The 13,580-nt window shown below is 35.5% G+C and overlaps 2 protein-coding genes across 11 annotated transcripts; both read right to left on the bottom strand.

The window, feature by feature from the left end:
- Window positions 1-436: 436 nt before the first annotated feature.
- Window positions 437-2,025, bottom strand: LOC130711924 (uncharacterized). Of its 10 annotated transcripts, none has more exons than XR_009010830.1 (5): window positions 1,810-2,022; window positions 1,546-1,561; window positions 1,322-1,444; window positions 797-1,218; window positions 437-654 (listed from the first exon to the last, which is right to left on the bottom strand). XR_009010830.1 is itself a non-coding variant. In XM_057561711.1 (5 exons), the coding sequence occupies exons 3-5, from the start codon at window positions 1,077-1,079 to the stop codon at window positions 489-491; spliced, it is 384 nt and encodes a 127-aa protein (XP_057417694.1). In that variant the 5' UTR covers window positions 1,080-1,218; window positions 1,322-1,561; window positions 1,810-2,025; the 3' UTR covers window positions 437-488. The 10 variants fall into 10 exon arrangements, 5 of the variants coding, with proteins under 5 accessions (XP_057417694.1, XP_057417692.1, XP_057417695.1 ...); XM_057561711.1 differs by having other exon boundaries at window positions 762-858; window positions 959-1,218; window positions 1,322-1,561; window positions 1,810-2,025; XM_057561709.1 differs by lacking the exon at window positions 1,546-1,561 and having other exon boundaries at window positions 762-858; window positions 959-1,218; window positions 1,810-2,025.
- Window positions 2,026-3,606: 1,581 nt separating this feature from the next.
- On the bottom strand, window positions 3,607-13,352 carry LOC130713689 (glucan endo-1,3-beta-glucosidase 5-like). The gene is made up of 3 exons (XM_057563484.1): window positions 12,737-13,352; window positions 4,744-5,245; window positions 3,607-4,439 (listed from the first exon to the last, which is right to left on the bottom strand). Exons 1-3 carry the CDS (start codon window positions 13,078-13,080, stop codon window positions 3,831-3,833), a joined length of 1,455 nt encoding a protein of 484 aa, XP_057419467.1. The 5' UTR covers window positions 13,081-13,352; the 3' UTR covers window positions 3,607-3,830.
- Between the last annotated feature and the right edge of the window lie 228 nt (window positions 13,353-13,580).

The following is a 13,580-nucleotide window of genomic DNA, read 5'->3' as shown; positions in this document are numbered from 1 at the left end:
ATGTGTGGATTAGTAGTGTTAAGTGTTAATCAAATTTGATTTACTGAAACAAATTATAATTAAAATCAAATTAAAAAAAGATAATGATGTATACATGTTTGTACACTTTCTTTACGCAGATACAAATTGTTTCGCACCATTTAAGAAAATATAATTTTAATTTAATTTAAATAAAAGAATAATGTAATAATTTGTGTTATGTGGCACAGAATTATTGGGTTTTACTATAAAACTTCTTAACACTAAATTATTATACTCAGGAATCAATATTAAATAGTACTATTTAGACTAATGTATTGTTAAATTAATGTATTTAATGTACTCAACCGTATTAGCTTGACGAAATATCAGGATTAAAATTCAGCCTAGTTGCATTCATAACGTTTTGCAACCCATTTTTCCCTTCACACAAGATAATTAATTGTTAGAATCAGTAAAAAAACTAAAACCAATTGGGCAATATATTGATTGCAAGCATTAGTAGACCTCTAACTTGTACATAAGAGATAATAACAATAACAATAACAAATACCCTTAAATGTCTTGATTTTTGCAAGTTCAACAACCACTACAGGCTTTCCATCGAAGTGAGATGATAAGTAGTCATTTATAACAGCAACGTATTCACCGGATACAGTCAACTTAACCTTTCCCCTGTAGATATGGTCAAAGTTCAAATAAGTCAGACATCAAGTTAAAAATTTAAACTACATCAAGTAAACCATATAATATACAAACAAATATTATGTTGTAAAGAATACTTGTCATCTGTTAGCTCTAAGGTCAAAATCTTCACCTCCTTCCCTTCCTTCATGTAGGAACGCTCAGTAGAGGCAGCAGACACCAATCCAACCATGTCTGCTCAATAGGATGACACTTGATTAACAAAATAAACTTTGAGCCTATGCACACACTGTCGTAACCACAAAGACAGATAATTAGATGTTGAACTAACAACCTAAATAATCAGTTTGGACATCCGGAGCATGAACTTGTTCATAAGTCTTCAGAGTTAGCCCCCACATGGGGATTGAGCTACTTTCTGAAGGCACAACCTTCGTTTTCCCAGTAAATATCATCTTGTATGGATGCTCAGGGGTATGAACCTAGATTGGGAATCAGGTGACAAGTAGTTATTTTGTACACAATGCCCTCCATGAACTTGCCTGACCATCTTTGATACATTCCTTTCCTTAGTGATGCTTGAATCTTACCCCCCTACAAATATAATATCAGCTATTAGTCAACAATCAATACATAAACATCTGTCGATTTTAAAATATGTAAAAACAAACCAAATAATGAAAACTGCAAAAAGTACCTGTTGGTCCAAGAAGATTAACTCTAAAGATGATGGAGTATCAGTTCCATCAAATGATGGAGAAGTCCACATTCGTATCACCCGCACCTTAATGCTCCAATTCCTACTTGGGGGGCAGAGATCCTTCACATTGTTGATTGCAGCAGATGAATTAGCCATTCAAAATGATTCAGCAATTCTTAGTTGGTCACCGTGGTATGAATTGATTGAAATGTGTTACTAACCATTACCACTATCTGACTTTTATAGACCCCATTGGGTGGGAATATTGAAGTTTGAATCAATATTGAGTGGTGATAACGGGTACAATTGGTACAAAAGTAACAAAAAGAACACCCAAGTGTAAGTTATATCCAGTTCAATTGTCTAAGTGCTTTATTCCACTTTGCAGAAACTTTCAATTAACCAGAAAAGCAAGAATTGAAGGTACAGAAGCCCTACACGCATAATTACATATAAAGTTTAGAAAATGGTTGAGTATCTGTTACCTAATATTTGACAGATCTTGTGAAGTTCAGGAAGAAAGCAAGTAGATCCCATGGCATATCGACAACGCATACAATGAGGACAACAATCAACTTTATTATCTCTGATTGAAACGCTGGTCCTTCCATTTGTTACGGGGTTGAACACGAAGACGACATTGCTTGACCAGACTACACGCATCCATTTTATCAATACCACCAAAACCCTATATGTGTAACCATGACTTTTTGGCCCAAATTAGCCATTTCGAATATAAGTCCAAACAAATATAAAATTTTGTTATTTCAGATAATGTCTCAATGTCAATTTTTTAATTTTGAAAGTCTCAATGTCAAAAACAAAAGACCTCAGCACCTACCTTACCAATTTTTTACTCTCTTCGTTCTAAAACTATTGTAGTTTTAGTTTTTTCACAAAGTTTAAGAGTTCATTAATTGATGTTATAATATGACTGAAACACCCTTATTTAATATCAGATATATGAAAGAGAGAGAATGAAAATCTTGGCCAACTAATTGGTGAGAGTTGTGATTGATGGAAATAAGATATGATACTTGGAAGATACAATATTAAATAAGAGCATGAATGGAAGAGAATGAGATAAAGAGTCTTGATTATGTAAAACAACAATGGTTTTGGAACAAAACAAAAAAGCTAAAACTACAATAGTTTTGAAACGGAGAGAATATTTCGTTAAAAACAATTGACTATCTATCTGTTAAAGTCTAATGATATTTCTTAATTTTTTTTTGAAATGATTTTTCTTAAAGTTATCCGTGGAATCTTTTGTGGTCTAATTTTGTATACAAAAATCATTTGCATATCAACAAAGTTATAAGACATTTCAAAAAAAAAAGTTATAATAACTACTTTCTTTTCGTTCCTTCGGAAAATAAGTTTTTTTTTGAACCTGGAAAATAAGTTATAATAACTACTAATTAAACAATCATTTGTTTTTCTTTTTATCTTATTTTCTTAACACGTTACTAAATAAGAAAATGTATTTTAATATATGAAAGAGAAACCATCACAAAATTAATTCTGTGACCAATTTCAGATTTTGTTTATGTCGTAGAATCAAGAATTTCAACCCCTTACTTATCAGATGATATTTCCATGACATTCCAATGATGTGTTTAACCTTATATTTCCAAATGATATAAGGATCAAAAGTAATGACATATACACATATCAACCGCTTTTTCACATTTAATTTCTACCTATTTATTTCTTTTTTATAAAAAAGTTATTTATCACATCTTTATTTTTTTTCTTCTTTTTTTCTATCTCTTTTTTCTTCCACCTATCCACACCTAAAAATTAAGTGTGGAAATATTATTATTTAAGGATCAATTATGTGTACATGGCCTGCAATTTTTTCTCCATCTATCGATACACCTTTGTCCTAAATTTTTTTTAAGGTTACACGTGTACAGTCCTATATACCAATCCTTACCGTAGTCCCGCGTTCCACCAAATAAAATCCCTTAGCTACAATACTAAATAGTAACCTTGGGCCTTCCCTTGATGTAGTTGTTATTGATGATTAGTTTCCTTTTCTTTGGACTTCGGCCTTGACATTAATACAAAAAGGATTGTGTACATCTATAAGTTTATTGACTTGGAAATCACTTGACTAATATTCATTTATGTGTCTTTCATGTTTATATGTTGTGATTGCCAAATGGTGATATAGATCAGACAATCAACCAAGGTCATAATAAAAAGAGACACATACAAATTTATGAAATAGCGATTCAAAATTTGGGATCATATCCATAAAATATGAGGTTAAAGAACTATGATTTTATAATTCAACATAGGTCAACAGAACAAACATAAATGATAAATCATGCAATAATTTCATATGATCCCCTTCTATTATGATACATAGACTAAATCATATGCTGGGTTAACGTTTTTCTGAATATCTTCTAATATATTATCACATATATCACCACGTATTCTTTACCTTCACTTTCTTGCTACATCTACTTCAGCCATTCTACTTATGAAACCTGAGTCACATTGAGTGTGAAAAGATCGTCTGTATAACTAAAAATGCTGCTAGCACCCACCAATGATATACTATTTGAGAACCAGATGAACCCGAGCCTTTATCTGTAACTCCCACAACAAAACGACAATTACCAACTGAAGGGTCTCGAGAAGTAACCACACCAAGTCCATCAAAATTGCAGCTTCTAGAATCTTGCATTTGTAGTTGATAGTAACTGTTAAAAGCATATGAGACATTACCCTGCACCCCAATTTCATTACATGAACCACCATAGTCAAGGGTCGTGCAATCCGCAACACTACATGCAATTCTTATATGGTTTGCTACATTATTCAAATCACTGGAAGGGCTCGCCACACACCATCTAGATGGAAGATACTCAACATTCTTTGCATTCTTCAGCTCCTTGTTTCCAAGGCCAAGGTTTAATGGATACTTAGCTTTCCCATCAAAGTAGAATATCCCCCAGTGTCTTTCGAAGCCTCCTGGAAGTGTGCTCTTTGCTCCTTCATCAAGCAAACTGAAGAGATAGATATCCAAAGGAGAAGAACCTGGCCTCAAGGGGGTCCCTTTGTTGTTAAGAACATGGTTGATGAGACCTTGATTGAAAACCTGTTAATGAGTTTCTATCAGTAAATCACATTCTATCTTTATATTTCATATGAATATACACGTACAAACCCAAAAATGCTATTCACAATTACTCTACAAATATTCCTAAAATGTTTTCATAGATTTTCATGCCTAAATTACCTCCTATATCAATCCCAATAGTTTGGATATATGGTTGTATAAATATCTGATAAATATAATATCCAATAATATCACAGCTGCATCAATATCTCAGTAATATACCACAAAAATCTCATTAATACATGCACTAATATCTCAGTATTATGTCACAAAATCTCATTACCTTTGCTGCAGTGATATTTGCACCAATGGCTCCATCTGAGGGCCAACCAATTTCCCCAATAACTATAGGCATCTGGCCATAACCAAGTTTACTGAGGGCTGCAACTAAGGTGTCATAGTTTCCATCAAATGCATTGGTATAAACATTGGAACCATCTGTGACAGGATGAGTAGTTCCCTCAAAGAGTGCGTAGTCTTGTGGGAAGTCTCCATCACCATACAGGCTGAGGAAAGGGTAGATATTGACCATGAATGGGGCACCATTTGAGTTGAGGAACTGAACTATCTGAGTCATGATTTCAGTCAGTTCCGGACGGAATGCGCCTTGTGAAGGAACTGTGGCCTCGTAGGCGTCTGCATTGCACGGGACAACAAGTTTAATGGAACCAGCAAGATTTGCTTTCACTAGAGACTGCTGCAGAATTTGTATAGCAGGCATGACTAAGTTCTCAAATTGACCATTATAACTCTTGAGAAATGGCTCATTTCCAACAGCAACATACCTATAACAAAAACACCAAAAGGAATTAGAAAATCAAATCTGTATGTTCTGTATACTACCAAATATATAGCTATAACACACATGGTATGATGGATTGATGGTACTATCATGTAAAAGGTCAATCAGACACCAAGACTTAAGTAGTACCTTGCCCCTTCTAAAATTTCACTCACATGAATATATGATAATTTTTGTTAAGAGAAACATGCAAACAAAAATACTCTTCAGGCTAGCTATCCTGGCACAAATACTTGAAACTATAGCAGTCTTCTACTTAGCAGTTAGCATCAATGCAGAGAGCAAATTCAACAAATAGCAAGGCTATAGTAAATACTTACCACTGATGAATATTTTGAATTGTACATAATAACTCCTACTAAAGAAAAATACATGTTGCAGACTTGCAGTATTCAGAAAGAAAATAAAATTTATACAGTGGCCATTTGGTTGATACATCAGTGATAACTGAAAGAAAAAAAAAAAAAAAATAGTAAGTGGAACATAATAAAGTATGGGTTGCTACAGTGACCATTTGGTTGTACTAAAAGATTAAAATATGAGTAATGTTACTTGCACACCTCTCTTTTGAGGTGGAAGAGGTGGAATGATGAGAGAGATAGGAAGAAAAGGAAAAGTAAGAGAGGGAAAATATGAGATGTGATAAATGGTAAGAGGAGAGAGATAGAAATAAAAAGAGGTGGAAATGAAGTGTTTTAAAAATGAGGTTTGTATATATCATTACTGCTAAAAGATAGCTTTACTTATACAGAAAACTTTTCTCCATGTTAAATTGATGCTACACATTCTTAAGGTTGATCTTGAAAGAGGAAGAAGGAGATAGAAGCACAGCCAGATTAAATGTTCCAACAAGTTTGTTTAAAGTTTAAACCAATCCAAGACATGTTTGTTAGAATTTTGGATCACAAATGTAACTTTTAATTGTGTTAGGGTCATTATTTAATTAGCCAAAACTAAAGTGGTCTATTTAATATTGATCTTATGGCTAAGGGCATATGTGTTATGAAAAGGTATTGTGCGGATACCATAAGGCAATATTCTAATTTGATGAGGGGCCAAATTAGAAATATTGAAAACATAATTGTAACTGATGCAGTTACTTATAGGGTTATGCTCCCCAATTGTAGAAATAACAACGTAAAAAGTTTCTCCTCATCCCCATCAGAGGAGAACATCAGGAAACCCTAAGGGTGATCTACAATTGGAAGATCACAACCCCAGATCCTTCAGCGATTCCCATGGCTCATTCAGGTACGCTTCCGCTCTAGATCTTCATCATGTTTTTCGGGTATGGGTTAATCAAGTGTGGTTTAGGATTATGCTCCTATTTTCTATATGGGTAGAAAAGCATGTGGTTAGGAACAAATCCTTATTTATTAGAAACCTACAAGTGGTATCAGAGCCACCCATGCCTGATTCATGTATGACTTTGGTAATTCTAAAAAATTAGGGTTTCAATTTTTGGTTATTAAATCATGTCTGCAGTTTCGGTTTTTATGGATTCACGTATATTTTTTTTTTTCGCCATGGGTCATCACATGTTTCGTTGATGAAGTATTGGGTTTAAAGAAACGAAATTGGTAACAATTTTGTATTAGCATTCACATCATATTCATGCTTCAGTGGCAACTTCCATTGATGTTTCAATATCTAGTTTCAAATTCAGTTTCGTTTATATATATATATATACATATATATTCACGGATTATATATATGCAAGTGGTTTTTTTTTAATGTATAAATTCAGTTTCGGTTTCTGTAATTTATTCATACTGTTCACACAGTATATGATTTAAGCTGCAAAATTTGGTTGAATACATGCCATCGTTCTCTTGTTAAGAATGAATTCTGGGCTAAAGAAAAGTAAAATTTTTAGTATGTTTTCAAATTTTGGTTATGGTTTGTATTTTTATACAATTGTTTGATATTTTAAATGAGTCAATTAAAATAAGAAAGTCACAAAAGTGACCTCTTTTTATGGAGATTACTCATAAGAAATATTAAAAGTTTGTGAGTGTGTATGTTTATCCATGCGAGTATTAATGGACCCCAAAGGAAAAGTTAATGCTTGGCCGGATTTCATACACACCTGTGATGATAAACATGTGATAATTTTAAGGGTTTACATGTGAATGATAAATCAATCCAAAGAAGGGTTTGTTATTTGACATGATTTATTATCAATGTTTGATCATTACAACAAGAGTACCACTAGCAATTAGTATTACTGTCAAAAGACATGATATTGATGGTGCACTAGGTATCTTGAGATGGGTTATGCCATTATTTGAACGTATTGATGATTCAATTTTTCTTAATGTGAGTATATTTATAGCATTTGTTTTTGTTCTATTTTCAGCTACTATCGGTTCGATATCTGCTAATCTGAATTCGGTTCCGATCCTTGATGGAACAAATTTTAAGGATTGGAAAGAGAACATGGAAATTGTTCTTGGCTGCATGGATCTTGACCTTGCACTAAGGGTGGAGAAACCCGCTTCTCCTACGGAATCTAGTACCTCTGAACAGAGGAAAGATTATGAGAAGTGGGATCGCTCCAATCGCATGAGTCTTCTGATCATTAAGCGCGGCATTCCTGAGGTCTTTAGGGGTACTATCTCGGAAGAGATAAAAGGTGCCAAAGATTTCCTTGCTGAAATTGAAAAGCGCTTTGCAAAAAGCGATAAGGCGGAAACAAGTACTCTTCTTCAGAACTTGATTTCCATGAAATATCAGGGCAAAGGAAATATAAGGGAATACATTATGGGCATGTCAAATATTGCTTCAAAACTTAAGGCGCTAAAGCTTGATCTGTCGGATGACTTGCTCATTCATTTAGTATTGCTTTCTCTTCCTGCACAATTCAGTCAGTTTAAGATATCTTATAACTGTCAAAAAGAGAAATGGTCTCTTAACGAGCTCATTTCATTTTGTGTGCAAGAAGAGGAAAGGTTGAAGCAAGAAAGGAAAGAAAGTGCTCATTTTGTTAGCACCTCTAAAGACAAGGGCAAAAGAAAGAAAACTGTTGAGCCCAAGAATGAAGCTGCAGATGCTCCAGCACAAAAGAAACAGAAAGAGGATGATACCTGTTACTTTTGCAATGTGTCTGGGCATATGAAAAAGAAATGTACTAAATATCACGCTTGGCGTGCAAGGAAAGGTACATTTTTTGCTTTGGTCTGTTCTGAGGTCAATTTAGCTTCAGTACCTAGAAACACTTGGTGGTTAGACTCTGGTGCAACTACTAACATCAGTGTTTCAATGCAGGGTTGCCTAAGCTACCGGAAGCCAAATGATGTTGAAAGATACATCTATGTTGGAGATGGCAAGACGGTGGAGGTGGAAGCTATAGGGCATTTTAGATTATTATTGTGTACTGAATTTTATTTGGATTTGAAAGACACTTTTGTGGTACCGTCATTTAGACGGAATTTAATTTCAGTTTCTAATTTGGACAAATCAGGTTATTCATGTTCATTTGGAAACAGTAAAGCCGAGTTGTCTTTTAATTCAAATATTGTTGGAACCGGTTCACTTATTGGATATGATAATCTGTATTTGCTGAGCACTGTAGCCACCTATAGTGAATCCCTGAATGTGGAATCACGTGGTACTAAGCGTAAAATTGATAATAACAATTCAGGAGCATTATGGCACAAGCGCCTAGGTCACATCTCTAAAAATAGAGTTGAGCGGCTAGTGTCAGATGGAATTTTGGATTCCATTGACTTCACAAACTTTGATGTTTGTGTTGAATGCGTTAAAGGTAAACAGACCAAAACAAAGAAATTTGGTGCATATAGAGCTACAGGCGTCTTGGAATTGATACATACGGATATTTGTGGACCATTTCCAACACCTTCTTGGAATGGTCAACAATATTTTATATCATTCATAGATGATTATTCGAGATATGCATACTTATTTCTTATACATGAAAAGTCTCAATCATTGGATGTGTTCAAATCATTTAAGGCTGAAGTTGAGAACCAACTCAACAAAAGAATTAAGAGTATCAAATCTGACCGTGGTGGTGAATATTACGGTAGATATGATGGTTCAGGTGAACAACGTCCAGGGCCTTTTGCCAAATACCTAGAGGAATGCGGAATCGTCCCACAGTACACCATGCCAGGGTCACCTAGCATGAATGGTGTGGCTGAAAGACGAAACCGGACTCTTAAGGTTATGGTAAGGAGTATGATTTGTCATTCTACTTTGCCAGAGTCACTCTGGGGAGAGGCACTAAAGACTGCAGCTTACATTCTAAATAGAGTGCCAACTAAAGCAGCTGCCAAAACACCTTATGAGCTTTGGACTGGGCGAAAGCCTAGTTTGAAACATTTTCATGTATGGGGATGTCCAGCTGAGGCAAGGCCTTATAGGCCAAATGAAAAGAAATTGGAATCCCGAACAGTGAGCAGCTACTTTATTGGTTATTCTGAAAGATCCAGGGGCTATAAATTTTATGATCCCAAATTAAAGACAATTTTTGAGACGGGAACAGCCATGTTCTTTGAGGAAATTGAGTTTGGAGGGGAGAACAAGATTAGGGACTTTGCTTTAGAGGAAGAGTCGGTAACAATTCCAAAACTGATTCATACAGTTGCTTCTGATGAAGCAAGTACGGAACCTCTACAAGACATTGTTGTTGAATCTCCTCCTACTCAAGATGATATGGTGGTTCATGAAGAACAAACTCAAGATCCTCAAGAACAAGTGTTACAAGAACCAATACCTTTGCGGAGATCCACTAGAGAAAAGAGAAATGCTATTCCAGATGATTACATAGTCTTTCTCCAAGAACATGAGGAAAATAATGGTATGATGGAAGCTGATCCAATCAACTTCCAGCAAGCCAAGCAGGATTCCAACTCTGAAAAATGGATTGAAGCAATGAAGGAAGAGTATAAGTCCATGCAAGACAATAAGGTTTGGGAACTTGTCCCATTACCGGAAGGTGTGAAACCTATTGGTTGCAAATGGATATTCAAGACCAAGCGGGATTCTAATGGTAATGTGGAGAGGTATAAGGCTCGTCTTGTGGCTAAGGGTTATCCTCAAAAGGAAGGGATTGACTTTAAAGAGACTTTCTCTCCGGTTTCATCGAAAGACTCTTTTAGGACAATCATGGCTCTTGTTGCACATTATGATTTGGAACTCCTTCAAATGGATGTCAAGACAGCGTTTCTCAATGGAAACATTGATGAGACAATCTATATGGTGCAACCAGAAAACTTTGTGTCAGGAGACCCAAAGAATACGGTTTGCAAATTGACAAAATCCATTTATGGACTAAAGCAGGCATCTCGTCAGTGGTACCACAAATTTCATGAAGTAATTCTCTCATTCGGTTTTGAGGTGAATGTTGTTGAAGATTGTGTGTATCACAAATTCAGTGGGAGCAAATATATTTTCCTGGTTCTGTATGTTGATGACATACTGCTTGCCACTAATGATATAGGCATGTTGCACAAAACCAAGAGATTTCTATCAAGAAAATTTGAAATGAAAGATCTTGGTGACGCTTCCTTTGTATTAGGAATTCAGATACACCGAGACCGATCTCGGGGTATTCTGGGATTGTCACAAAGGAGCTATATCGAAAAGGTACTTAAAAGGTTTGGCATGCAGAATTGTACATCAGGGGATACTCCAGTTGCTAAGGGAGACAAATTTAGTCTCAGTCAATGCCCAAAAGGAAACTTAGAAATTCAGGAAATGCAAAAGATTCCTTATGCATCAGCTGTAGGGAGTCTTATGTATGCTCAAGTTTGTACGCGTCCAGATATAGCGTTCATAGTTGGGATGTTAGGCAGATATTTGAGCAATCCAGGAATGGATCATTGGAAAGCAGCCAAAAGGGTTATGAGGTATTTACAGAGAACAAAAGATTATATGCTCACATATAGGAGGTCAGACCAATTGGAGATCATTGGATATTCTGACTCTGATTTTGCTGGATGCCAAGATAGTAAGAGATCCACTTCAGGCTATATCTACATGTTGGCTGGTGGTGCAGTTTCTTGGCGTAGTGCCAAGCAAACTCTCATAGCTTCATCCACCATGGCAGCAGAATTTGTAGCATGTTTTGAGGCATCTAACCATGGGATTTGGCTGAGGAATCTTGTCACTGGGCTGCGAATTGTGGAAGGAATTGAAAGACCGCTTAAGTTATACTGTGACAATAAATCAGCCGTCTTATTTTCCAACAATAATAGGAGCTCGACCAAGTCAAAACATATTGACATCAAGTTCCTAGTTGTTAAGGAAAGGGTACAAAGTGGACAGATTTCTATAGAACACATAGGGACAAACTCCATGATAGCGGATCCTCTTACAAAAGGTCTTCCGCCTAAGGTCTTTCATGAGCACACTGCTCACATGGGTGTTTTGCAGTGTGAGGAATGCTTAGTTTAGTGGGAGTTACTCATATATAAATTTTGTGTTCTATGTTTGGTATTATGCATGCATACTCTAGTATTTGGATATTTTTTGGTTAATTATAAAGTTTGATATTTTGTTATTTATGCTTTGTACAATAAGGTTATTGAATGATCTCACTAAAGTAAAGTAGGACCAGTTGAAAATTGACAAGTACAGGCCACCTTCTTGTGATTTTCATGCTGCACATTTCATAATGAATCTATGTCATTTAGTTATGTCAGTACTAGTAATCATTGATGGGTTTAGTTATGATTGATATAACGAAAATCACTTTGGTTCTATGTACTGGCATGGCTAATGGACGAGATTATTTAGATATGCTTAAGGTATATAATGGCATTTTTGAGCTCATAAAGTCTAACACATGTGTAGAGTTACATATGTGACCAGTGGGAGATTGTTAGAATTTTGGGTCACAAATGTAACTTTTAATTGTGTTAGGGTCATTATTTAGTTAGCCAAAACTAAAGTGGTCTATTTAATATTGATCTTATGGCTAAGGGCATATGTGTTATGAAAAGGTATTGTGCGGATACCATAAGGCAATATTCTAATTTGATGAGGGGCCAAATTAGAAATATTGAAAACATAATTGTAACTGATGCAGTTACTTATAGGGTTATGGTCCCCAATTGTAGACATAACAACGTAACAACGTAAAAAGTTTCTCCTCATCCCCATCAGAGGAGAACATCAGGAAACCCTAAGGGTGATCTACAATTGGAAGATCACAACCTCAGATCCTTCAGCGATTCCCATGGCTCATTCAGGTACGCTTCCGCTCTAGATCTTCATCATGTTTTTCGGGTATGGGTTAATCAAGTGTGGTTTAGGATTATGCTCCTATTTTCTATATGGGTAGAAAAGCATGTGGTTAGGAAGAAATCCTTATTTATTAGAAACCTACAATGTTTCCTCAGAAATTCATGTAACTTACATAACTAAACAAGCTATAATACTTATAGCTTCTAACTAGAAATGATTGGAGAACAAAACATGGTAGAAGAAGGAAAGGAAGCAAATTAACCTGATATCAGCACCGCCTTTACCCATGTAAGCAGAAACATTCTGGCGAACCCAGGAATCAGAAGCAGAAGAGGAAGAACTCAAGAGGGGCAACATCTCATTGGGAATCCCAAGCATGACTTGAATCCCACTCCCCATGAGGGCCTTCAGAACACCATGCTCTGTCTCAAACAGCTTCACTTTTGGAATCTTGTTATCTCTCAACAGATCAACCACAGTGGAAGGTTTCAACTTGCGGAAAGAAACGGTGCCCCAGTTGACTCCTATTGCTGATTCCGCCATTGGAACACAGTTCCATGCCAACATCAACAGAAAAACAGCACCACCCAACCTGGGCTCTAACATTGCTCTGCCACTGAAGAAAATGCTTATTCGTTGGTTGGTTAACAAAGTTAGAGACTTTGCGCAGTTTTCAGAGATTTTGCAGTGCAGTGTTATAAGGCAGAACCAGTAAGGAGTAGCACATGCAGTGATTGTGATCAGTGAAGGAAGAAAATTAGAAAATGAAAGTGAATGAATAAGAAAAGCATTGTCAGAACGAACAAAGATTTGTTTTTAGTGAGATTTATTATTACCAAAGGGTCCCTGTCACATTGTACATGAGAATGTTGCCAGATTTTTTTACTCCTTTTATGTCGGCATTAGTAGATGGTCAATATCCTATTTGAATTACTGTTATTGATATGTTCAAAAAACCTTACTTCCATTTTCAAATGAGTAATGATATTGATGTATATACTTTTCACTTTCTCTTTCATTTTATTTTTTCACACATTTTTCTCCTTATTTCTTTCAGCATTTCCTGTGACATCACAAATTATATACTCATTTTTATCATATCTCAT

Source organism: Lotus japonicus, chromosome 4, assembly GCF_012489685.1.
Source record: "Lotus japonicus ecotype B-129 chromosome 4, LjGifu_v1.2".
NCBI classification, from domain to species: domain Eukaryota; kingdom Viridiplantae; phylum Streptophyta; class Magnoliopsida; order Fabales; family Fabaceae; genus Lotus; species Lotus japonicus.
This window is presented reverse-complemented; position numbering and strand designations above follow the sequence as displayed.

Excerpts from the sequence above, each read along its gene's own strand:
- LOC130711924 (XM_057561708.1), bottom strand. The coding sequence starts at position 1,987 with ATGCGTGTAGTCTGGTCAAGCAATGTCGTCTTCGTGTTCAACCCCGTA. Across the intron at positions 859-1,809 it reads CAAGATCTGTCAAATATTAG|ACATGGTTGGATTGGTGTCT; the intron begins GTAACAGATACT and ends CCTATTGAGCAG. Across the intron at positions 655-761 it reads TTAGAGCTAACAGATGACAA|GGGAAAGGTTAAGTTGACTG; the intron begins GTATTCTTTACA and ends CCATATCTACAG.
- LOC130713689 (XM_057563484.1), bottom strand. The coding sequence starts at position 13,080 with ATGTTAGAGCCCAGGTTGGGTGGTGCTGTTTTTCTGTTGATGTTGGCA. Across the intron at positions 5,246-12,736 it reads AAAGGCGGTGCTGATATCAG|GTATGTTGCTGTTGGAAATG; the intron begins GTTAATTTGCTT and ends TTTTTGTTATAG. Across the intron at positions 4,440-4,743 it reads CAAATATCACTGCAGCAAAG|GTTTTCAATCAAGGTCTCAT; the intron begins GTAATGAGATTT and ends ACTCATTAACAG.